We start from the raw sequence: 25000 nt of genomic DNA, 5'->3' as shown, positions 1-25000 counted from the left end.
ACAAGAGAGAAAAAAGCCAGGTCAGTTCCTCCTCATTTTTGCGATTATCAAAGAATATGTATATGTATTTTTCCATAAGAGAGAAAAAAGCCAGGTCAGTTCCTCCTCATTTTTGCGATTATCAAAGAATATGTATATGTATTTTTCCATACATGTATTTTCATACTTACACTGTTTCAAACATTTTCATCTTATTATCAGAGATGTGTGATAATCAGTATGTAACACTACAAAGTTCATACAAAGTTTTATACTTTAAATATATTCCTCTTATTATCATCAAAAAATGTATATATGCATTTTAATATTCAAACTGTCTTTTAACATTTTTTATTATTCTCAAAGACTTTTGATAATCTTTTTCTAAAAAAGTGAAACCGGTTAAGTAAATAAGTATCTTTAAAATAAGTGCATTTTCAAACCTTCGTTCCACTCGTACGGTATTCCACAACTTTACTTTATTATATATATATATATATATATATATATATGTATGTATGTATTATAATTTAGAACAAACAGTAACAAGTTGTCATTATAGTACTCGGAGTCTCGAATGTCGGAGCGAAGAGCTACGATGTATTTTCTTTGGTTATTAATGGCAACAGACGCTATAAAAAAGAGTTGAATAAAAAGGAAGTCACTCTAATAGGCAGAAAAAGAAAAAAGGAAACAAGATAAAAAAAATACACGCAAACATATTCTCATAATACATAGACATAAACCTCCTGCGTTCTTTAGGTCTACATACGTGCACACTCACACAAACATGTATACGTACATGCGCATACATACACGGAAACATATATGTGAATGTACGTACTTATACATACACATATATGTGAATGTACATGCACACATGTATATATATATATATATATATATATATATATATATATATATATATATATAGGTTATGAAGGGTAATGTAGTCAACCAGACCTGAATGATACAGGTAATACCGAGTAAGTGCTGTATACCGACTAGTTTTGCCCCAGATGTGGTTGCAACATAAATGGGGAATATAACATGGGTCGTTTATTAGCGTGTGTATATCTAAAAAGAATAAGATAAAGAGACCAATGGCATAAATAAATTTATATTTCATGTAGAATGTCTTACAGCTGTTTCAGGGAAAATTCAATGTATCCCTTCATCGGAGACGGTAATAGTAGAAGATAAGGATTATTACATCTGTATGAGGAGATTATATAACATATAAGCACGAGGCATGTTTCTATGCATTACCTTGTATTTATGTGTTAATCTTGGCTTTCCAGCTGATGATAGCTGGCCTAGCAAATTGTTCTATTTTGCTGAAAATAATTTGAAACCTAACCTATCATGAGAAATTGAGAGTAGGAAGTGGTATGTAATTTTGCAACTCACTGAAAAGCTGTCAGTGGATATACTCACCTTTGAGGTGAGTATATCCACTGACAGTCAACCATCGTATGGTTGACTGTAAAATGAATGGTGGTGCAATGGAGATATTGTACGTAAATGGGTACATTCCGAAAACGGGCTGCAATAGAAGACAGCAACGGGGAAGTGAAGTGTTGAAATGTTGCAGAAGGTGGAGGGTTGACATTGGATTGCTGATGTGGCTGTATAATAAGAAATATAATGTAATCCTATGCAGCCGCATGACAATATGTAATAATGAATTACTTGAAAAAAATTAGGCATAATGGCTTACTGTATGGTATGTATATAGTATGTCTGTATTTTTGTATGCAATGTAAATTAACGAAATATAAGCAAATGAACGAAATAGAACGAAATGTAGGAACTGCTAATACAACGGTAAATGGCACAATAACTACTACAGAGAGACAAAAAATTAAATATATCTAGGATAAATTTCTTAATGTAAGGGTAAATATGTAATTGTAAATACCTTGCAACCTTGCAACAGCTGCGATATTAATTAACTGGTAATTATTAACTGGAACAGTAAATGTGTATTTTTATATATATCTTGGACCGAGCCACTACATTGTTCTTTTTTTCAAGTGTTTCACCGCTAGTACTCATATACATTTATTCAGGCATGTCAGTCGTCACATTTGTTTATGTATGTGTAGATGCGTGTGTGTGCGCCTTAATAACGTACATAACGTGGAAAAATACACACTCACAGCAGATACGCAATCTTACACAAAATGTGACGCCGTCGTCTATAATGTCCCTGACGTACACTCACATACATATACTAAGATAACCAGACGGAGACATACATTCACGCATGCCAATTCTAACACATGTATGTGTATGTGTAGATGTGTGTGTGTGTTTAATACCGTACCTAACGGGGACATGTCACTGGTCATGGTAGATTTGAGAGATTGTATAGTGCTATGTTGACTGAACTCCCTCTCGACTGAGGGATGGTTAGCTAGGAAGCTATATATCTGGGAGAACATTTTCATGGAGATTGCCACGAATCCACACTTCGGTTATCCTAGCCTTATGAGACGGTGCAGTGGAGGCGCAATGGCACAGTGGTTAGGACAGCGGACTCGCGGTCATAGGATCGCGGTTTCGATTCCCAGACCGGGCGTTGTGAATGTTTATTGAGCGAAAACACCTAAAGTTCCACGAGGCTCCGGCAGGGGATGGTGGCGAACCCTGCTGTACTCCTTCACCCCAACTTTCTCTCACTCTTTCTTCCTGTTTCTGTTGTGCCTGTAATTCAAAGGGTCAGCCTTGTCACACTGTGTCACGCTGAATATCCCTGAGAACTATGTTAAGGGTACATGTGCCTGTGGAGTGCTCAGCCACTTGCACGTTAATTTCACGAGCAGGCTGTTCCGTTGATCGGATCAACTGGAACCTTCGACGTCGTAAGCGACGGAGTGCCAACAACAGCAATGAGACCGCGCAGAGTTTTGGTGCAAGACGTACGGTCTTCCGTTGCGTACTCTTTCTATCCAGGTCCTCACAACTTCCTCTAATACCTCTGTGTAGACAGTAGTATTGACTTTTAAACTCTGTGGAAAAATTGCGCGGAGGCATAATTCCTTCGTTGCGGACGACTCCCAGAACCATGCTAGTTGCTGGAAACTTAGTGCGTATGACCATTGAAACCTCTTTCGAGTCTCTGAATAATCATCTGTCATTACTTCAGTTTATGTTTTGGTACTGATCGAGGTTTCATCGGAGAGAAACCAAAGCCTTCCATGTTTGCGTCTCGCCGACCAGCTTGTCGATGACAAGCGCTAACCTCTTGGCTAATACCTTGGTCAAAATCCTCAACTCTGCATTGAGCAGAGTAATGGGCCTGAAATTTTCTATAACGATCCTCTTGTTTGGGTCTTTCCTCAGCAATTCCACCGCCCCTCGACAAGCAAAAGTGGGAGTTCTCTTATTGTATTGCCGGTTGCAGTAGACGTCTGCTAAGAGGCCTGCAAACAAGTCTGGCATTGAAATGCCTCACTATTCAAAGATAACAATTGGGGATTATCTCTTTTTCACCATCGGCTATCGACTTCCGGCTGTAGCGCCATCTTTTCGGCTCCAAATAGCTAGCAAGAACCTCCTAAAATGTAAATACGGCCGCAAAATCACTGTCCTGGTTCGAGTGATTCTTTTAGGACTCTCGCGCGTTCAGCTATGCATAACTTGCAACGCTACGTCCCGTTGATGTAGGTGCCGGGGTTCTCGAGGATTTCCATGAGATCGAGTATGGAAAACCATCTTAGTTGCCAGACGTGGCTGGCCGGTGATGTTACATATCACCTTTCCGGAACTCTGGAGGAGGACCTATGATTGGAGGGACGTTGCTTGGAAAATTTCCCCGAACATCCAATGTATCCCCATCGACGTGTGTTGTTGGTGCTGTACCTGCTAGTTTTGTTGTTTTTGTTGCTGTTGTTGTTGCTGCTGCTGCTGCCGCCGACATTGTTGTTGTTGGAGCAGGGACAGCTGGTGTTGGCGTCGGAAACGGTTTCGTCAGCACCGGTTATGGTGAAGGCGCCGTTGTTGTTATTGTGATCCTCGTCATTGGTGGGTGAGTTACCATTGCTGCTAGATGTGTCATTAGCTGTGGTTCCGCTGGTGTTTCTGCTAGATCCACTTTCGCTGCTGCTGCTGCTGCTGCCATTAATGCCGTTATTGCTGGCAGTGGCACTAGACCTGTTGCTGCTGCTGCTATAGGGGTTGTCTGGTCCGCGAGTGTGGACGTTAGTGAAGTTTTTTGGCAATGCTGGTGCAGACGGTGATGCTGCTGATGTTCGTAGTGTTGTTGTTACTGTTTTCGATGCCGTCGGGAGGGGAACTGCTAATCCTGTCGCTGGTGTTGTTATTGCTATTGTTGCTAATGTTGTTAACTGTTGCGATGGTGACGGTGTTGCTGGTTCTGTTCTATAGCAGCAGCAACAGGTCCGGCGCCACCGCCAGCAATCACGGCAATAATCAACATTCTACCCCGACCTAACCACAACATGCCCGGAGGTCAACAACTATGGAATCAGATCGAGGAAACACCCACCCACCCAAAATCTCGGACCTCGAACCCTTCGAGGGGAACCTACTGAGTATCATTCCAAGCTGAAATTTCGTAAGTCCTCGTCCTCCTTCCAACACAAGCTCCGGGCTGACATTAAATTACGATAGACTATTAAAAAATAATATCACACGAAATTATAGGCGCGCTTCCCCACACACATATAGCGACATCAAAAGTGAAGCCAGAAATTTAGCCAACAAACTAGAGATAGCTGATAGGGTAAAGATCCTCGCTAAAAGAAACGCCTTCGTCACCATAAAAGATCATAAACCGAACTTTGCCTCAAATCCTAAATGCCACCTGATCAATCCGGCCAAATCCGAGATCGATCTGGCGAGCAAGCACATATTAAGTGGGATAAATAACGACATAAGGAAGGCCATCGACATTTCCGTGAAGCGCAACACGAACGAAGTAACCACATGGTTTAACACCAACAATGAAAGAGACAGAAAAATACAAAACAAAAAGGAAAGTGTATGGAGGAAAATAAAGCAAAAGTAGATAAAATAAAGAAATAAGAATGATATAAACAGAAGAAAAAACAGAGAAGCAAAAGAAAACAACAAAGTACAGTAATTCCAAAGAGGAATGGTTGTTGGAAGGGTGCACTTTCCAGTCGGTTAATATACATTTGTTGATGTGGAAACAATTGTGAATATCCTCTTTTGTGAGATAAGACAAGTCTTAGAAACTTTAAAACTTCGTAACATTCGTCGTTAAAACAATTTCTGTAAAGAAGACCATCACATTATTTTCCGTTAACCTTTTGTTTTTCCTGGGGAGGGAGGGAGAGGGGTGGAGAGAGGGAGAGGGGTGGAGAGAGGGATACGGGTGGAGAGAGGGAGACGTGTGGAGAGAGGGAGACGGGTGGAGAGAGGGAGACGGGTGGAGAGAGGGAGACGGGTGGAGAGAGGCAGACGGGTGGAGAGAGGCAGACGGGTGGAGAGAGGGAGACGGGTGGAGAGAGGGAGACGGGTGGAGAGAGGAAGACGGGTGGAGAGAGGGAGACGGGTGGAAAGAGGGAGACGGGTGGAGAGAGGGAGAAGGGTGGAGAGAGGGAGACGGGTGGAGAGAGGGAGACGGGTGGAGAGAGGGAGACGGATGGAGAGAGGAAGACGGGTTGAGAGAGGGAGACGGGTGGAGAGAGGGAGACGGGTGGAGAGAGGGAGACGGGTGGAGAGAGGAAGACGGGTGGATAGAGGGAGAGGGGTGGAAAGAGGGAGACGGGTGGAGAGAGGAAGACGGGTGGAGAGAGGGAGAGGAGTGGAGAGAGAAAGACGGGTGGAGAGAGGGAGACGGGTGGAAAGAGGGAGACGGGTGGAGAGAGGGAGACGGGTGGAGAGAGGGAGACGGGTGGAGAGAGGAAGATGGGTGGAGAGAGGAAGAGGGGTGGAGAGAGGGAGAGGGGTGGAGAGAGGAAGACGGGTGGAGAGAGGGAGACGGGTGGAGAGAGGGAGACGGGTGGAGAGAGGGAGACGAGTGGAGAGAGGAAGACGGGTGGAGAGAGGGAGAGGGGTGAAAAGAGGGAGACGGGTGGAGAGAGGAAGACGGGTGGAGAGAGGGAGAGGAGTGGAGAGAGAAAGACGGGTGGAGAGAGAAAGACGGGTGGAGAGAGGGAGACGGGTGGAAACAGGGAGACGGGTGGAGAGAGGGAGACGGGTGGAGAGAGGGAGACGGGTGGAGAGAGGAAGATGGGTGGAGAGAGGGAGAGGGGTGGAGAGAGTGAGAGACGGGTGGATAGAGGGACAGGGGTGGAGAGAGGGAGACGGGTGGAGAGAGGAAGACGGGTGGAGAGGGGGAGAGGAGTGGAGAGAGGAAGACGGGTGGAGAGAGGGAGACGGGTAGAAAGAGGGAGACGGGTGGAGAGAGGGAGACGGGTGGAGAGAGGAAGATGGGTGGAGAGATGGAGAGGGGTGGAGAGAGGGAGACGGGTGGGGAGAGGAAGACGGGTGGAGAGAGGGAGAGGGGTGGAGAGAGGGATACGAGTGGAGAGAGGGAGACGGGTGGAGAGAGGAAGACGGGTGGAGAGAGGAAGACGGGTGGAGAGAGGGAGACGGGTGGAAAGAGGGAGACGGGTGGAGAGAGGAAGACGGGTGGAGAGAGGGAGACGGGTGGAAAGAGGGAGAGGGTTGGAGAGAGGGAGACTGGTGAAGAGAGGGAGAGGGGTGGAGAGAGGGAGACGGGTGGAGAGAGGCAGACGGGTGGAGAGAGGCAGACGGGTGGAGAGAGGGAGACGGGTGGAGAGAGGGAGACGGGTGGAGAGAGGGAGACGGGTGGAGAGAGGAAGACGGGTGGAGAGAGGGAGACGGGTGGAGAGAGGGAGACGGGTGGAGAGAGGAAGACGGGTGGAGAGAGAGAGAGGGGTGGAGAGAGGAAGACGGGTGGAGAGAGGGAGAGGAGTGGAGAGAGGAAGACGGGTGGAGAGAGGGAGACGGGTGGGAAGAGGGAGACGGGTGGAGAGAGGGAGACGGGTGGAGAGCGGAAAATGGGTGGAGAGAGGGAGACGGGTGGAGAGAGGGAGACGGGTGGGAAGAGGGAGACGGGTGGAGAGAGGAAGATGGGTGGAGAGAGGGAGAGGGGTGGAGAGAGAGAGAGACGGGTGGAGAGAGGAGGACGGGTGGAGAGAGGGAGACGGGTGGAAAGAGGGAGACGGGTGTAGAGAGGAAGACGGGTGAAGAGAGGGAGACGGGTGAAAAGAGGGAGAGGGTGGAGAGAGGGAGACGGGTGGAGAGAGGGAGACGGGTGGAGAGAGGGAGACGGGTGGCGAGAGGAAGATGGGTGGAGAGAGGGAGACGGGTGGAGAGAGGGAGACGGGTAGAGAGAAGGAGACGGGTGGAGAGAGGGAGACGGGTGGAGAGAGGGAGACGGGTGGAGAGAGGAAGACGGGTGGATAGAGGGAGAGGGGTGGAGAGAGGGAGACGGGTGGAGAGAGGAAGACGGGTGGAGAGAGGGAGAGGGGTGGAGAGAGGAAGTCTGGTGGAGAGAGGGATAGGAGTGGAGAGAGGAAGACGGGTGGAGAGAGGGAGACGGGTGGAAAGAGGGAAACGGGTGGAGAGAGGGAGACGGGTGGAGAGAGGGAGGCGGGTGGAGAGAGGAAGACGGGTGGATAGAGAGAGAGGGGTGGAGAGAGGGAGACGGGTGAAGAGAGGGAGAGGGGTGGAGAGAGGGAGACGGGTGGAGAGAGGGAGACGGGTGGAGAGAGGAAGACGGGTGGAGAGAGGGAGACGGGTAGAAAGAGGGAGACGGGTGGAGAGAGAGAGACGGGTGGAGAGAGGAAGATGGGTGGAGAGAGGGAGAGGGGTGGAGAGAGGGAGACGGGTGGAGAGAGTGAGAGGGGTGGAGAAAGGCAGACGGGTGGAGAGAGGCAGACGGGTGGAGAGAGGGAGACGGGTAGAGAGAGGGAGACGGGTGAAGAGAGGAGGACGGGTGGAGAGAGGGAGACGGGTGGAAAGAGGGAGACGGGTGTAGAGAGGAAGACGGGTGAAGAGAGGGAGACGGGTGAAAAGAGGGATAGGGTGGAGAGAGGGAGACGGGTGGAGAGAGGGAGACGGGTGGAGAGAGGGAGACGGGTGGCGAGAGGAAGATGGGTGGAGAGAGGGAGACGGGTGGAGAGAGGGAGACGGGTAGAGAGAAGGAGACGGGTGGAGAGAGGGAGACGGGTGGAGAGAGGGAGACGGGTGGAGAGAGGAAGACGGGTGGATAGAGGGAGAGGGGTGGAGAGAGGGAGACGGGTGGAGAGAGGAAGACGGGTGGAGAGAGGGAGAGGGGTGGAGAGAGGAAGACGGGTGGAGAGAGGAAGACGGGTGGAGAGAGGGATAGGAGTGGAGAGAGGAAGACGGGTGGAGAGAGGGAGACGGGTGGAAAGAGGGAAACGGGTGGAGAGAGGGAGACGGGTGGAGAGAGGGAGACGGGTGGAGAGAGGAAGACGGGTGGAGAGAGAGAGAGGGGTGGAGAGAGGGAGACGGGTGGAAAGAGGGAGAGGGTTGGAGAGAGGGAGACGGGTGAAGAGAGGGAGAGGGGTGGAGAGAGGGAGACGGGTGGAGAGAGGGAGACGGGTGGAGAGAGGAAGACGGGTGGAGAGAGGGAGACGGGTAGAAAGAGGGAGACGGGTGGAGAGAGAGAGAGGGCTAGAGGGGAACATACAGTGCGTGTGTGTTTGTGTGTGTGTGTGTGTGTGCGTGTGTTTGTGTGTGTGTGTGTGCGTGCATGATCGAGAAGATGAGAAGTAACAATGTGTCAGGTGTTAAATGTAAGAAAGACAAAATGAGAATAGTAAAAAGATTGAAAGAAAAGCATTAACAATTATTATTAAACATAGAAATTTATTCAAATTTGTAATGTCAACTGTAGAAACGTAGCTCTGTGATAAAGTATATACGAGATTTGTTTTTAATGTTCAATAAAATATATACCGACAAAAATTTATTCTTAGTTGAAAAGGAAAAGTTATTTAAAATATTATCTTTACATTTTCGAGTTTTATAATATCGCTTATTTTTTTTACTTTCGCAACCACTGATTACATCGTATAAAATTTTACAAAAGGTTCATTTATTTGTGCAGTACTTGAAGTTATTTTTTTAATCTTCGTTCAAACTTCACCCAAACTCCGTTTTTGGGAGTCAGTAAGACGTTGTCGCCTAATACAAGAGGGTCCTGGAATAGAGACACAAGTATGTTATTAAATCATATGACAAGCATACAAATATATATATATATATATATATATATATATATATATATATATATATATATGGGAGAATATACAAATAATAACAACAGACGAGGACAGGTGGTGTAAATAACAAAAGTATATATTAGTATGACGCTCGGGAATACGGAAAGTCTTTGACGTTTCGAGCTACGCTCTTCAACAGAAAGAATACGGAGACAAGGAGAAAAACACGGAGAAAAAAGAAAAAATCACGGAGAAAAAAGATAATAAGAGTGAAAAAACTACAGAAGGCTTGTGTTACATGGTTAAAGTATATATTTAAATTATGTCAGAAAAATGTTATAAAATCTTTTTGGTATATAAACATTGTATTTACAATGTTTATATACCAAAAAGATTTTATAACATTTTTCTGACATAATTTAAATATATACTTTAACCATGTAACACAAGCCTTCTGTAGTTTTTTCACTCTTATTATCTTTTATACATCCAACCACGTGCTTTCACATACCAACTTTCTCACCTATATATATATATATATATATATATATATATATATATATATATATATATGCACGAAGAGTGAGTGGACAAACGACAGAATCACTCAATATAATCATTGAGAGTTACATGTATGGATCAAAACAGTTTTATTCCAATTCGTTGGTATTCCGAGAGTATCATGTGTGATGCTAATCTTCAGTCACTTTGAATTTGAATGATTGTTATTACCGTAAGGTGGGCTGCGATTGGTCGAGGAAGTGGTGTCGTGGTGACGATAGTCATTTTGAAAATACCGCTTGGTAAACAGGAAATCGACCACGTGGTGGGCAGGAAATCGGTCGAATATATATAACGGGTAAAGATCCTCTTCGGTCATGAATGACGACTGGATTTCATCTAGAAAGTTCCCTTCCTGGGCACAAGCCCAGGAAGGGTCGTTTACAGAAGACCAGCAGTTGCCCATGCATGCCAGCATCCCTTGCTTGCAGGGAGATTCAATTTGAAACCACGCAGCTATGGTTGCACCTATACAGACTAATAACAAGAATTTCGTTAGGTAGAAAATGTACAGGGTGCCGGTATGGCTGCATGGATATGAAGCTAGGTTTGTAACCACGGGGCTTTGGGTTCAATCCCACTGTATTCTACTTTGGACAAAACATTTCTACTATTGCCCTTTGCTCCGGACCGACTAATGCTTTGTGAGTGAGTTTGATAGACGGAAACCGTCTATATATATATATATATATATATATATATATATATATATATATATATATATATATATATATATATATATATATGTTTGTATGTGTGTATAAATATGCATAGATGTGTGCATGTTTGCACTTCCGTTTGCTGCCGCATTAACGCTTGATTACCGGTGTTCGTTTGTTTACATTCTCATAACATAGTCGAGTGGAAAGGAGACCAATAGAATGCCAGAATTTAAAATAAGTGCTGAGGTTGATTTGTTTGAGAAAATCCTTCAAGGTGGTACTCTAGCATGGCCACTGTCCAATGACAGAAACAAGTAAAAGATAAAAGGATAAAAGATAAAGTCTCGACTGGGAATTGAACCTATGTTTCAGACTAAACAGCTTGAGAGGAAATTACCTCGTTACAATATAAAAGCAAGTAAAAGCACATATATATACATATTTGAAATATATACCCATAAATTTGATATATAATTCAACGTTTACATACAATAAAAAAAACAGAACTTACTTCAGTTTTTTCACATCGAAGAATTTTGAAATTTCGAATCATTTCAACAGCGGCTATCTTGAACTCCAGCTTGGCCAGTCTCATTCCAAGACACATTCTTGGTCCTTCACCAAATGGTAAGTAGGTGAACGGCACTTGTTTAGACTTCGCTTCTTCGCTAAATCTGTAAATGACAAATGTACTTACGTAAATAACCATATATTGTTGATGTTGTTTAGATAGGGATCTCCTCTGATCAGACTAGCCCCTAAGTCAAAAGCTTTTTAACCTTACCCACTTCATTTTACTGGCATCCATACGCACGTGTACTATATAGCGAAATGTAAAATGGATTAATGAATCCAGGCAGATATCTGGAGACCATTCAGTGCTAACCGAACTTGGTTAACTTTATAAAACAATCAGGTACCACTAAATCCAAATAGAACTAACATCCAGGGTAATTCATAATGTATGATAAAACAGATCCAAATATCGCCTAAAATTTCAAGAAATCTGGAGTAACTGGTAACTTCAACAAGAATGAAGAAAATCGCACTTTCAATTGAGGATTATAATTGGTGATCATTTCTATTGTATATATATTATATATTTATATGTATATGCTTTTATGTATGTATTTATCGTACCCCAGAAAATACGGTGGGATGGGCTGAATAAAAACTTGAGCAATACTCTCAGTATAAGTAATGCATCTCTGGCTTGCCCACGTGGTTACATCAGAATATGCAGCTGTTCTATTTATTTAAGGTACACATTTACATGTACATTTGAGATTATGAATACATAAAAAATTGAGTGGAATTACGAATGAACTTATATGTATATTTATGTGTACATTTATACGCATGCATACGAGTGAATATATATGTGGGTGTCTGTATAAATGTACACTTTTTCACATACACAGGTGTGCATGTGCATATAGACGTGTGTGTGTCTGTGTGTGTCAACGTGTGTAAGTGTACTTAAGTGGTTTCGTGTGCACATGCGGTTACTGGCTTGCTTAAGTACATTTGCGCGCTGGAGCGTATGTGTGTGTAATGTTTGTATAAAGGGAGGAAATTATATATATATATATATATATATATATATATATATATATATATATATATATATATATATATATATATATATATATATATATATGTATGTATGTATGTATGTATGTATGTATGTATGTATGTATGTAATGTGTGTGTACACATATGTTTATCCTTATGCAATTATTTGGGGACTACCAATTGTGTTCAGTAGTCTAAAAGCAGGAGAGCTAGTGAATATATGCTTCTCTGCATGTGCGTGTATGTATGTAAAGACACGCACACAGACCCATACATGCTACGAAAACACACACATATAGGGGTGTTTGTATATGAGTTTATAGCCTGGTTTGTCTATGGCTTTGTTTGTATGTGTTTTGAGCAATCTTTTCTGTAATAAGTCCCTTCGCTCCACAGTCCCAGCTGCCCTTTCTCTATACGCTTCTCTTGAGTTCAAATTCCACTGAGTTTACTTTGCCTTTCATCTTTATGGAGTCGATAAAATTCATACCATTTGAGGACTGAGGTCAATACTATTGACTCAGGCCTTTCCTGGAACTTCCTGGTCTTATGCCAAAATTTGGAACCAATATTTTGTAAGATGAGGATGTGATGTAAAGGTAGAGCAGACGATAAAACAGAAAACTGGTGTTTTTGAATAGAAGCTCTAAATCTCCTAGACACATCTGCAGCACTCTATGAATGAAAGCATAATTTAAATTGCTAACCTTTCTGGAATGAATTTTTCCGGTTCTGGCCAGTATTTTGGGTTATAATGTAGAGCATCCACAGCGATTCTGACGGTCAGTTTTTCAGGAATCTTCACGCCTTTTATCGTGCATGCCTTATTGCACTGACGATCCAACCTGAAACAGCGGTTTATAAACATAAAGCAAATGAGCAAAAATTAACAAAGGTCCTTTTACATTTGTCAGTCACTACCATATGCATGCACGCACTTACGTACGCTCACACAGACACATACTCACACAATACATATGTACACACACACATACACAAACACACACTGTAAATGGATTCCCCTTCAATTTCAATGATGAACATTTCAGTTGTTTGACTGACTGGCATGGTTGGATCTCTTCGTTTAGGTACCTATACACCTTTCTGATCTCAAAAACAAGTTTTGCCTTTTCACAGATTTATTATTACTTTCCTTTAATTTCACGCAAATTTTAGAATTATTATGTTATTTGTAAATTTTCTTTTATAATAACAAATTAAGTTACTAGATTATAATCTAATAAAAATGTTGTTGATTATATCAAGAGCACTCAGAGAGCACAAACCTCCGGCAAGCAACACCATCGTCCTCTCAACGATTAGCCGGAGATGATTTTTAAAATGAGAATATCTGAAATAAACTCGACTACTCTCACAAACGAGAATGCGAAAAAATGAACCTGCCCGCTCTCAAAAGTTAAGTAAAAACGCCGGATAAATAATCCAGAATCCTGGAATTTGAAGGTGGGTGTGCGGGCCGTGTTTGCTGTATAATACTGTGTGTGTGTCCTCTGCAGTGGGAATAGGTACAGTTTTCTCTATGAAGGCCTTTTCTAATCTATTCACTGATATAGTGTCTTTACGACCATTAAGATCTATAGTGAAAAATTTATCCGTGTGTGAAAGAAAACGGAAAGGACCTCCATACGGTGCTGTTAACGGAGGTTTAACAACATCGTAGCGCACAAAAACATGAGTCCAAGAAGTAAAGCTTCTTTTAAGGCAGAGCTAGAGATGCAATTGTCAGGTAGGTAAGAGGTTTTAAACAGAAGTGATATATTCCAAATTAGTAAAATTAAAAATTGTAAAGGATGAATCAAATTTATTACTGTAACTGAATATGTTAGTGTTATGTAATTTCTGAACGGTTTTGTTGCCGTTTGTTTATGTAGTTTGATTTCTTTATCCATCAGTTTCTACTAAGATAGAGACGCGAGAAATAAAACTTTGGAAATAAAACTTTAGACACAGCAATACCGCCATAACATACGTGGAAACGATGAGCGTGTTTTCAATAGAGATAATCATAGAAAGACTTGAAAGAAGTCAACATAAGATCGTAATACTTTATGTAAAGTAAATATAACAAATAACCCAGAATCCTTGTCCGGTACCGGATCGATTCCAAAATCTAATCAGTTCCTGCCAGTCACAAGGCCAAAAATCCCTGAAAGTTTCATCCGAAACCTTCCAGCGGTTCTTGAGATATCTTGTCCACAAACAAACAAACAGGATTGAAACAATACCTCCGCCTTCGCGAAGGCGGAGATAATAACATCAACGACACATACAAACACACACACACACACACACACACACACACACACACACACACACACACACACACATATATATATATATATATATATATATATATAGGGTTGGACAACTGTCACTTGAGAGTAAATCAAAACCATTTAATTCCAAGATTTATTTATGTTTAACAACTGAGTGAATTTAATAATATCTAAATACGAAACATCATGAGAATTGTTCAAACTGAAGTCCTTCTTGAACGACACAGTTTTCCATTCGAGTCAATACAGAATTACGGATAGTATCTATGGGATTTCGATTTACTGTCGAAGGACTTTTGATCAACCTTATATATATATATATATATATATATATATATATATATATATATATATATATATATATATATATATATAGGCCCCAAACACTTTTTACTCCATTGTTTTTTCCTCTATCCATCTGTTTTCTTTTTTTCATTCCTTTCTGTAGAAGAGTTTACGCTCGAGACATCAGAGACTTTTCCATTTTCCCTGAGTGTCAAATCCAAACACCTTGTTTGTTGTTCTCTCACCTTTCTCTATCTTTTCAGTTATTTTATTTGTACAAACTAGAACCATAAATATATATATGTATGTGTGTGTGTGTGTGTGTGTGTGTGTGTGTGTGTGTGTGTGTGTGTGTGTGTGTGTGTGTAGATAGATAGATAGATAGATAGATAGATAGATAGATAGATAGATAGATAGATAGACAGACACGGCTGTATGGTAAGAAGCTTATTTCCCAACCACATGGTTCCTTGTTTAGTCCCACTGCGTGGCATCTTTGGCTAGTGTCTTCACTGGTGTTATCCATGGGAAGGGCAAAGGGGCCGATACAGCTTGGAACCAGTGGCCTCGAAACTCATTTCTACAGCTGAGTGAACTGGCGTAATGTCAGAAAAAGTATCATGTTCAGGAACACAAACGACAATCTGGTCCGGGATTTCAATTCACTAACTCATAACTTTGATCCCGATGCTCTAATCACTGAGTCGTGCACATTTATATATATATATATATATGTGTGTGTGTGTGTGTGTGTGTGTGTGTGTGTGTAGGTAGGTAGGTAGGTATGTACGTATATGTGTACATACGCGCACATGTGGGCCCACATTCACACATACTAAGATATATATATATAAATTTGTGTACAAATATACATACACGTGCACATCCAAGCACTCATTCCTACACAAACACATATACGTAAATATACATATGCAAAAATGTATGCATTGCAGGGAAGTTAGAGGAATAAATGTGTGTATATAACCGAAACAAATGCAAAGGAAACGTACGTATTTGCAATGGGATACAATCTCAGTGTCTCATCCATGCACATGTTGAGGTAAGGTAATTTCTGAACACTGTCATAAGTAGCAAGATCCTAGAAAAGAAAATAAGGAAATAATTATAACAGTATTGATAATCTCATTGTTCCAGTTTTATTAGGGCTCCACACAAGCAATTTTGTTTTGCCACCGTCTCAACGATGGAGTATATCTGTTTGGCATGATGAAGGTCCCCACTTGCCCGGACAAACTTTGAGGGCAAGTGCCAACCTTTTTTTTTTAGCACATTCGCCAAAAATCGTAAATCTTGAATTAAATCAGCAACGAAATTTCTAAATAGCTGTAATATACTTACCTCTCCCAAAACATCTTCAATCTCTTGGTGCAATTTTTCTTGGTGTTCAGGGTTTAATGCCATCAAATGTGTAAAGAAAGTAAGAGTAGAAGCGGTAGTTTCGTAACCAGCCAAGAAAATTAATACGCATTGGGCCAAGATTTCATTGTCGGTAATTCCTATGGAAAAACAATATAAATATTATGATTAAATATCTTTTGTTCTGAGAGAGGTCCTTGTTATGTTTTAGTTATTCTCATCAGCACATCAGGTAAAATGCTTTGTGGCATTTCAAATTTTACTAGTTGAAATTTCGCCGAAGTTGATTTTGACTTTCATCCTTTCGGAGACTTAAAATAAGTACCAGCTGAGCACTGGTGTTTGATGTAATCGACTAAAGACCACATCCAAAATTGCTAGCCTTGTGCCAGGGTTTATACCAATAATTATTCTGATAATATTGTTCTGAATTAGGGACCAGATTCTGATATTAATTAAAAATGTATAAGTGTGCAGATTAACATCATTCTTAAAAGTTTATGAGAATGCTTAATATTGTATATTAACCTTATAGCTATAGAAAGAATATTTATAAAGCACACATGTACTGTTTATTTCCTATTATTTCCTATTTGTTCTTTCCTGTTGAAGATGGGTCTTGGACACAAATGACTGAAAGAAGCCACCGATGTGGTAGCCATGGCAGAACCCTTCGGCAAATGAACACCAATTCAGTCCACGCTGTCCCGCTCAGGTGAAGTGTAGAGGTTAAGGGGTGAAATGCTTGTGGCCCTGAGATACCAGCTGATGATGCAGAGAGGTTTCTGATATAGTGACGCATTCAGAAAATATTGTAATAACTCTGAGTAGCTCCTGGAGTTTCTGCATAGAGTAAAGCATCTCAGATGCTAAATTCACCAGAAAGTATACGAGGTGGGTCTGAAAAGTTCCTGGAATTAAGGATATCGCAAAAGTCGTAATTGCAATAAGTGAGTGAATCGGAGAGAGGAATATGCTGAGTAAATGAATATAACGAGTTTAAATCGCTCTTCACTACATCATTCCAATTTTTATCCTTCTATTCTTTTACTGGTGACTGTCATGACCTGCAGCCATGCTGGGTTGGTAGACAATCATAATGAACCTTGTACATATTTCATTCTGGAATTTATTCTTTTAGTTACATATCAATGGCTTGCATAGAGAAAATGAGAAACTGCATGTGAGTTACATACAAACCTCTTTTAGTTCGCCAGTCAGTTACATTTTCTAAGTGAAGTTCCTTTTCTACCTCTGGGGGCAACGTCTCATGACCCTTCAGCTGAGCCTTTATCATAAGATTTAAAAGGTTTTTGTGCATCTACAAAATAATTTTAAAAAATCAATAATAATCTTAATCAATAATTTGAAAATAATAAATTAATACAGATAAATAGACTTAAATACTTGTAGTCAAATCAAACTCATCAAACCTGTGGTTTCGTTACTACACTGCTCTAGGTTCGGTTCCGATGCCTTGTGAACAAATTTTGTAGATGGAAATTGGTTGTTGTTTTCGTAGGTAAAATTCTATACTTTACCAGGCTCTGAATGACCGAGTTGATGAAACGGAAGGACACAGAAATACATGAGCCCTATAATCCAGTAATGTTACTCACAGCCCAGAATAAAATATGCATTTATACTAATTTAGGTGAAGAATTTTCTCCCTGGACTATTCCAAGAGTGAAAGTTCTTATCACGTCCATTTACACTCGGACATGAATAACTGAGCAAGTTTGCAACATTCTCCATGAATATGAAGCCATCTGCCACAGAGTTGCTCATTTTCGCCAGCTCACTGGACTGGAACAATACACTACTTTAACCTGGAATCGAAACCACGATCTTGTGAGTCTAAGTGCAATCCTCTAGCCACTAGGTGATGCACCTTCACTGTAGCGTATATAGTGACCTTCAGTGGGCATACTGTTAATCCTTAGTATGTGGAGGGCTAGAGTTCGGGTTTCAGATAGCGGTGAGATATCATATTTGTCATATCAGCTTGGTGCAAAGGTAATGACCGATATTTTAGAAAACAGTTTTTGATAGTATTTTTTTAAGATCGTGCCTCTTGCAATGCTTTAAGAATGTTACAATGAGTAATTTATACATTTTCCTTTCAGATTTTGATTGTATTGGCCATCATTTTCTGCTATATTCACACCCATATTCGTCTCCTCTAAAGATCACATTAGACATGTCTTACTCTATGAGTTTCATAAACGTGTCAATGCAAGCACTGCAGTTAAGTTTCTTCAGAGAGTTTATGAGGATGAATGATATAGAGAGAGTGAAAGGAGCTGCAGGAGACAGTTTTCTCACTTCAGAAGTGGGGATTTGAGTTTGAAAGATGAGCCAAAAAGAAAGTCATTCAAAACAACTTGATTCCGAAGAGTTGGAAGTTGTTCTCACAGAAAATCCAATCTCTACTTGTAGAGAACTTGCAGGACTGTTTAATGTAGCCCATACAACTGTTCTTTACCAACAGAAAAGGATCGGAAAGGTTTCAGTGGTTGGAAAATGAGACCCGCACGAATTGTCTCCAGATAATCTGTTACAGCACATTGTTTGTTGTCATTAATTGCTTTCACGACACCTTAAGATACCATTTTTGAGAAGGTTTGTTACATATAATGAGAAGTGGATCTTTTACCGTAACGTTAAACGCCTCCGATCGTAGATCAGTCGAGTAGGAAGACCTGTTCAACAACCAAGAGAAGGACTTCATCCAAGGAAAACCATGTTGATTGGATAGTAGCATATTGAATGAAGTGTCCATTACGAACTGTTAGACAACAATCAAACAATTACTGCTAATCTCTGCTGTGATCAATGTCATCGTTTGAAAGTTGCTTTGAACAGAAAACAACCCTTCTTAGTCAACAGAAACAGTGTCATCTTCCATCATGATAATGCTCGTCCACACACAGCAAAACTGACCAAAGATCTCTTGGAAGAGCTTGGTTGGGAAATATTGCTTCATCCTCCATATTCTTCAGACCTTGCTCCTTCTTATTATCACTTGTTTCGGGGACTACAGAACCATTTGAATGGTCTTAAGATGACACCAAGTGAAGTGGTTGAAAATAAATTGGATTCATATTTCGCATGAAAACCTAAACAATTTTACAAGTGTGGCATTTATAAGCTTGTTGACAGATGGAAGGAAATTATGTTAATGGAAATTATGGTAACGAATAAATAATTGTCTTAATCATGGGCTTTTTCATTTTTAATAGAGACCTTAAAATTGGCCATTATATTTGCCATTACCAACCTGATTGACTACATGAATGAAGGCAGATACCCTAGTGGTCAGTGTGTTGCACACATGATCACAAGATCGTGATTTCGATTCCTGGACCAGGAAGTGCGTTGTGTTCTTGAGTAAAGCATTTCATTCCATTTTGTTCCAGTTCATTCAGCTGTAAATGAGTAACCCTGCAACAGACCGGTGGCCCTTTAAGGAACAGTGTTATGATCTTGGTCATTTATATGTCATGGTAACCAGGTAACCAGCCATATGCGCGCTAGTCCCCGAGGCAGTACTTCCATTTTTTTAACGCATTCCAGTTATGGTCATATAATTTCCTTGTGCCTAGGCTGTAAAATGTTGTGTTGATTTATGTCCCTTTAAAGCAAGAGGCAACGGCACTTTCAGAAAGATCGATTAACTACCTAACTAATCTAAATACTAGGACTTGTATGATCGGCCCCAGGATAGCCAAAGTACAAGGAATTACTCTAGTGAAGGAATAACAGAATTATGTATTCATCCCTATATTCTTTTGTTCTCTCATTCCTTTTTTATCATGACAATAGGATGTGATTTGAGGGAGATTCGGCTGACCGTATTTTCTAGCAGACTGGAATCCCGTTCAGGGCTGAGGTGGTTTCAGTAACTAAAGCGCCATAGAAACCAAACATTATTCATCAAGCTTCCATTTTATTTAATTTTTGAAAAAGTGTGACTTAGAAAACATTTAGCTGCTATTTCTAAATAACACACAGAACTTAAGTGCAGCAGTGGCTGTGTGGTAAGAAGCTTGCTCCTTAACCTCATGGTTCTGGGTTCAGTCCTACTGTATTGCAGCTTTGGTAGGTGTCTTTTACCCACTGCCTCATTCCGACCAAAGATTTTCGAGTGGATTTGGTAAATGGAAACTGAAAGAAGCCCACGGCATATGTGTGTGTGTGTGCATGTGTGTGTGTATATGTGTGTGTGCATCTGTGCGTGTGCATGTGTGTGAGTGTATACTCGACAACCAGTGTGGGTGTGTTTATGCCACAGTAACTTAGTGGTTCAGTTAAAGAAACCAATAAAATAAGTACAAGGCTTGAAAAGAAGAAAAATATTGGGATCGATTTATTCGACTAAAATTCTTCCAGTTGGTGCCCCAGCATGGCCGCAGTCCAATGACTGAAACAAGTAAAGGAATAAAAGAAAAACTTACGCTACTATCCATTGGAATTTTCTTTCGTTCTTCTATTAGTTTCTTGCAAAACTTCCTGAAGAAGAATTGCTTCCCAATAAGGAATTTTACCAATCCGGACTTTGCTATGAATTTTCCAGAAGAGGGCAAAGCAACTGGAAGAGAACATTTGATATAATCGTGAGTTTTTTTTTACAAAAATCAAATAGGAAGAGAAAGGAAAATGAAATCAAATTTTTCTATTTCTTCACCCAAGGACTGTATGTGGTTTCACTCAAACTGCTAGTAATGTTGCCCTAATATCTCAAATTACAGCATGCTTTCTTAAAATGCATGGCGATCAGGTTTATTGGATAATGCCATCAAGCCTCAATGCATGCACACTAACACACAGTCAGAGTGGTCATGGCTGGTACATGTTTGATCACGGATCTATTCAGTCCCTGCTGACTTAGTGTTAAACAACGACGATGACGACAAGGAAACAACAATAACATGTATGTATGTATGTATGTATGTATGTATGTATGTATGTATGTATGTTCAAGTTTGTCTATATCAAAAACATATAGGTACATTTCAAAGAAAGAAAACAAACCCTGTATTTCGACCTTTGCTTGTTGTCTCTATTTTTGATTGCTTTTAACTTTCATCCCTTTCTGAAGTGGATTAAATAAAAACCAGCCAATATGAATCAATGTGTTCTGCAGAGTAAACCATTGAAGCTGGTGTTCTATCAGAATGACCCTTGTGTCACTACGGCCGTGTGTCACTGTGTCCGTTTCCTTATGGCCCTATTCCTCAAAAGTCCTGTCCCTCTATGGCCTTGTGTCATTTCGTCCCTTTCGGCATTTTATCCATAATTTTGTGGTTCTAGAACCTAGCTGTTCTTTCTAGCGTAAGGAATCCCTTGAGTGGATTCCTCCTTTGTATTTAAATATACACTGTACCTTATGATATATATATATATATATATATATATATATATATATATATATATATATATATAACAGAAATAACCACCATGGTGTATTCCTAATATGCTAGAAGAAGACGCCAAATTGTCTTACCACGAAGAATATGTTCTCAAGAAATTTCAGCGAACGGCAGAATGTAAAACGATCATTTGAAAAGATACAAAATTTGGCAATAAGTTACATACCTAGTTTTCGGTATTAACATTCACAATATAATTTCTTAATCTTCGGATTTTTTAAGTATGCTAGGCCACTGATTTAAATTGATATTAATTAATTAATATTAATTTCTACCCTCGTTCTTTAACTTATATATATATATATATATATATATATATATATATATATATATATATATATATATATATATATATATATATATATATATATATATATATATATATATATATATATATGCACACAGCTCCTCGTCGTAAAAAAAAGAAAGACTCGCCATGATTGATCGCTGATCAAATCATTCAATTTTTTTTTCTCCGTGTTTTTCTCCTTGTTTTCTCCGTATTCTTTCTGTTGAGGAGCGTAGCTCGAAACGTTAAAGACTTTCTGTATTCCCGAGCGTCAAACTAATACATCCTTTTGTTGTTTACACCACCTGCCCTCGTCTGTTGTTGTTGTTTTTTTCGTACATTCTCCCATATATATATATATATATATATATATATATATATATATATATATAGTCGATAAAATAGGAGTGAAATTTTTAAATTCATTATTTGTGTACGGCCTGGTACTAAATGATTCGTGGCCTGTTGTTTGGGGACCCATGTTTTAAATAATACAACTCTGATGGAATATTCTTTAAAATATATGAAGTAAGTACTAACATACTAAAAGGATAAGAGGTTGATAGAAAGTAAATTTGAATATGTCTTTGGCCTTTGTAACCAGTGGATCATCAGGGTCTTTCTGTGAGTTTACCCTTATTCCGAATCCAGTTGCTGCTATGACATCTATGGTGTAAGCTGAGAACAACCTAGAATAAATAAATAAAAAAGAACGTAAATACACGTTAATTTTTCTTTCTGTAAAACTACTTCAGTAATGATTTAAAAATCACTTAATTTAAAATTTCTTTTTCATCTTTTACATGTTTCAGTCATTAGATTACTGCCAAACTAGGACATTGCTTTGAAGAGATTTTAGGTGTATATATAAATATATATATATATATATATATATATATATATATATATATATATATATATATATATATATATATATATATATATATATATATATATATATATATATATATATATATATATATATATATATATAAAATACAGTGTACATTTAAACACATCAGAGATGCCTATGATGGGACATCTAACCCGCTAGAACGAGTAGCCAAAGTTCTACACCACAATTAGGGATAATTTCGAAAGGGAATGAAAAATAAAAACGTTTACCATCTATATTCCGAAACATGTTTAAAGTTATTTTAGCAAAGATAACTTGAAACCTGATTCGGAATATAGATAGTAAATGTTTTTATTTTTCATTCCCTTTCGAAATTATCCCTAATTGTGGTGTAGAACTTTGGCTGCTCTTTCTAGTGGGTTAGATGTCCTATTATAGGCATCTCTGATGTGTTTAAATATACATTGTATTTTAAATGAATAATATATAGTCTATTGACAATTTTTTTCTTCTCGCTAGACCACTGATAGTAAATGGAATTTCTAAAAATTTTTGCTACCCTCAGATTTATATATATATATATATATATATATATATATATATATATATATATATATATATATATATATATATACATATATATATAGATAGATAGATAGATAGATAGATAGATAGATAGATAGATAGATAAACCTACTTCGAAGTGGATGCGTGGCGTTCAATTAAATAATAACATAAATAATATATATATGTATCTATGGGTAAAGGACGTCACCAACTGTGTAAACAACATGAAATACGAAAACAGACGAGTTAAATATGCAAACAACGAAAGAAAAACATGGAAAACAGGACAAGTAAAAGCCGAGAATGACCCTTCATCAGTTGTCAGCTATCTATCTACTCCTCATTTCGAGCATTCGACGACAATATGTGTCTCCAAAGACACTTGCTCCCATAAATTCTAAAATACAATTTAGGATTTATGGAGGGTCAAAGTTGGGGAAAAAAGCAGCATAGTGGAAACATACAAGAAAACCGAACGAAAACAGACATGGAAGGTCATTAGACCAGAACGAGAGGAAAATAGTGAATGCTGGGAGAAATATTTTCTTTGAAAAGAGAAAAGATAGAAGAGAGAGAAAGAAAACGTCCAGTCCTTTGAACGTCTGTGCAGGAAGAGAAAAATGGTCACGCAAGGAAAAGAAAGATGGACGATGGTTACGTGTGAGCAATGAGAGAGATAAAAGAGAAAGGGGAGAAAGAGAGACAGAGACAACTAATGAAGGGTCGTTCTCTGTGTTTACTTGTCCTGTTTTCCTTTTGTTCTCTTGTTTGTTTTCGCTTTCCATGTTGTTTCGTATTTCGTGTTAGTGAGTGAGTGAGTGTGTGTGTGTGTGTGTGTGTGTGTGTGTGTGTGTGTGTGTGTGTGTGTGTGTGTGTGTGTGTGTGTGTGTGTGTGTGTGTGCGTGACTGTATTTGTCTCACCACACACTGCTTGACAACTGATGTTGGTTTCCTACTGTCACCATAACTTAGCGGTTCAGGAAATGTCCCCAGTAGAATAAGTACCAGACTTTAAAATAATGTAAGAACCGAGGCCCGTTTGTTCAACTAAAGCCCTGCAAGGAGATGCCCCACCATGGCCGCACTCCAATGACTAGAACAAGTTAAAGATAAAAGATAAATGATTAACAAAGAATCCTTTAATAGTTTTACATACTTTTTAACTTCGGTCACTTCTCCATTCTCTGCCAACGTATCAATATTTTCCACCAAATTATCAGCACATGTCTGAATCATTGTGTTCATCTGCAACAGACATGGAATGGTAGTTCAAGAAACAGGCTATTCAAGATATTCTGGTTATAATTTTGGAATCAATCAATCAATAAACTCTGACCTCTGACCCAATGTCATGCGGTTTCTTTATTCTAAGTTACTTATGTATTTGGATATAATCTTCCCACTACTAAAGATTAAGTGGTTACAGAAACATGGAAGATTCTCATGTAAATTATGTCTCTTTCTCCCTCTCTCTCTCTCTCTCTCTCTCTCTCTCTCTATCTATTTATCTACCTATATATATAGCTATCTCGCTGCCTCTCTGTCTCTCTATCCACCTACTAACTTATATCTCTGTCTCAATCTATTTATCCATCCTTCCATGCACCCAACTCCACACAGAAATGCATACGCATACCTCTATATCTGCATACATGTGCGTGTTTGTGAGTGTGTGTGAAAATCTGCTTACACACATTCTAGGGCGACACGCTGTCTTTAAGATAGCATTTTTTACATTGATTGAATATCAATATATCATATATTGCTATAGTGTACATACATATGTATACATATGACATGCATACCTTACTATAATTGGCGTTTGTTTGTCCCTCTGTCTATCTCTTTCTTCCCTCTTCATGACCAGGCGGTTGGACCAACGGTTATGATATTTTTCGAGATTACAAA

The 25000-nt window shown here is 39.9% G+C and overlaps 1 protein-coding gene across 1 annotated transcript in view; it reads right to left on the bottom strand.

Annotated features, from left to right (window-relative positions):
* Positions 1-8818: 8818 nt before the first annotated feature.
* The window catches only part of LOC106879338 (cytochrome P450 3A6), a 31356-nt gene continuing 15174 nt past the window's right edge, over positions 8819-25000 (bottom strand). Inside the window, exons 6-14 of the mRNA XM_089342438.1 lie at positions 24249-24337; positions 22210-22358; positions 20406-20539; positions 17149-17269; positions 15931-16088; positions 15582-15670; positions 12697-12834; positions 10926-11088; positions 8819-9169 (exon numbers count right to left, since the gene is read on the bottom strand). Of these exons, the coding sequence (XP_089198564.1) occupies positions 9086-9169; positions 10926-11088; positions 12697-12834; positions 15582-15670; positions 15931-16088; positions 17149-17269; positions 20406-20539; positions 22210-22358; positions 24249-24337 (1125 nt within the window). The 3' untranslated portion in view covers positions 8819-9085. The remainder of the gene's footprint in view (positions 9170-10925; positions 11089-12696; positions 12835-15581; positions 15671-15930; positions 16089-17148; positions 17270-20405; positions 20540-22209; positions 22359-24248; positions 24338-25000) is intronic.

The sequence above is a fragment of the Octopus bimaculoides genome, chromosome 26 (genome assembly GCF_046866305.1).
Source record: "Octopus bimaculoides isolate indiv1 chromosome 26, ASM4686630v1, whole genome shotgun sequence".
Classification (NCBI taxonomy): Eukaryota; Metazoa; Mollusca; class Cephalopoda; order Octopoda; family Octopodidae; genus Octopus; species Octopus bimaculoides.
This window is presented reverse-complemented; position numbering and strand designations above follow the sequence as displayed.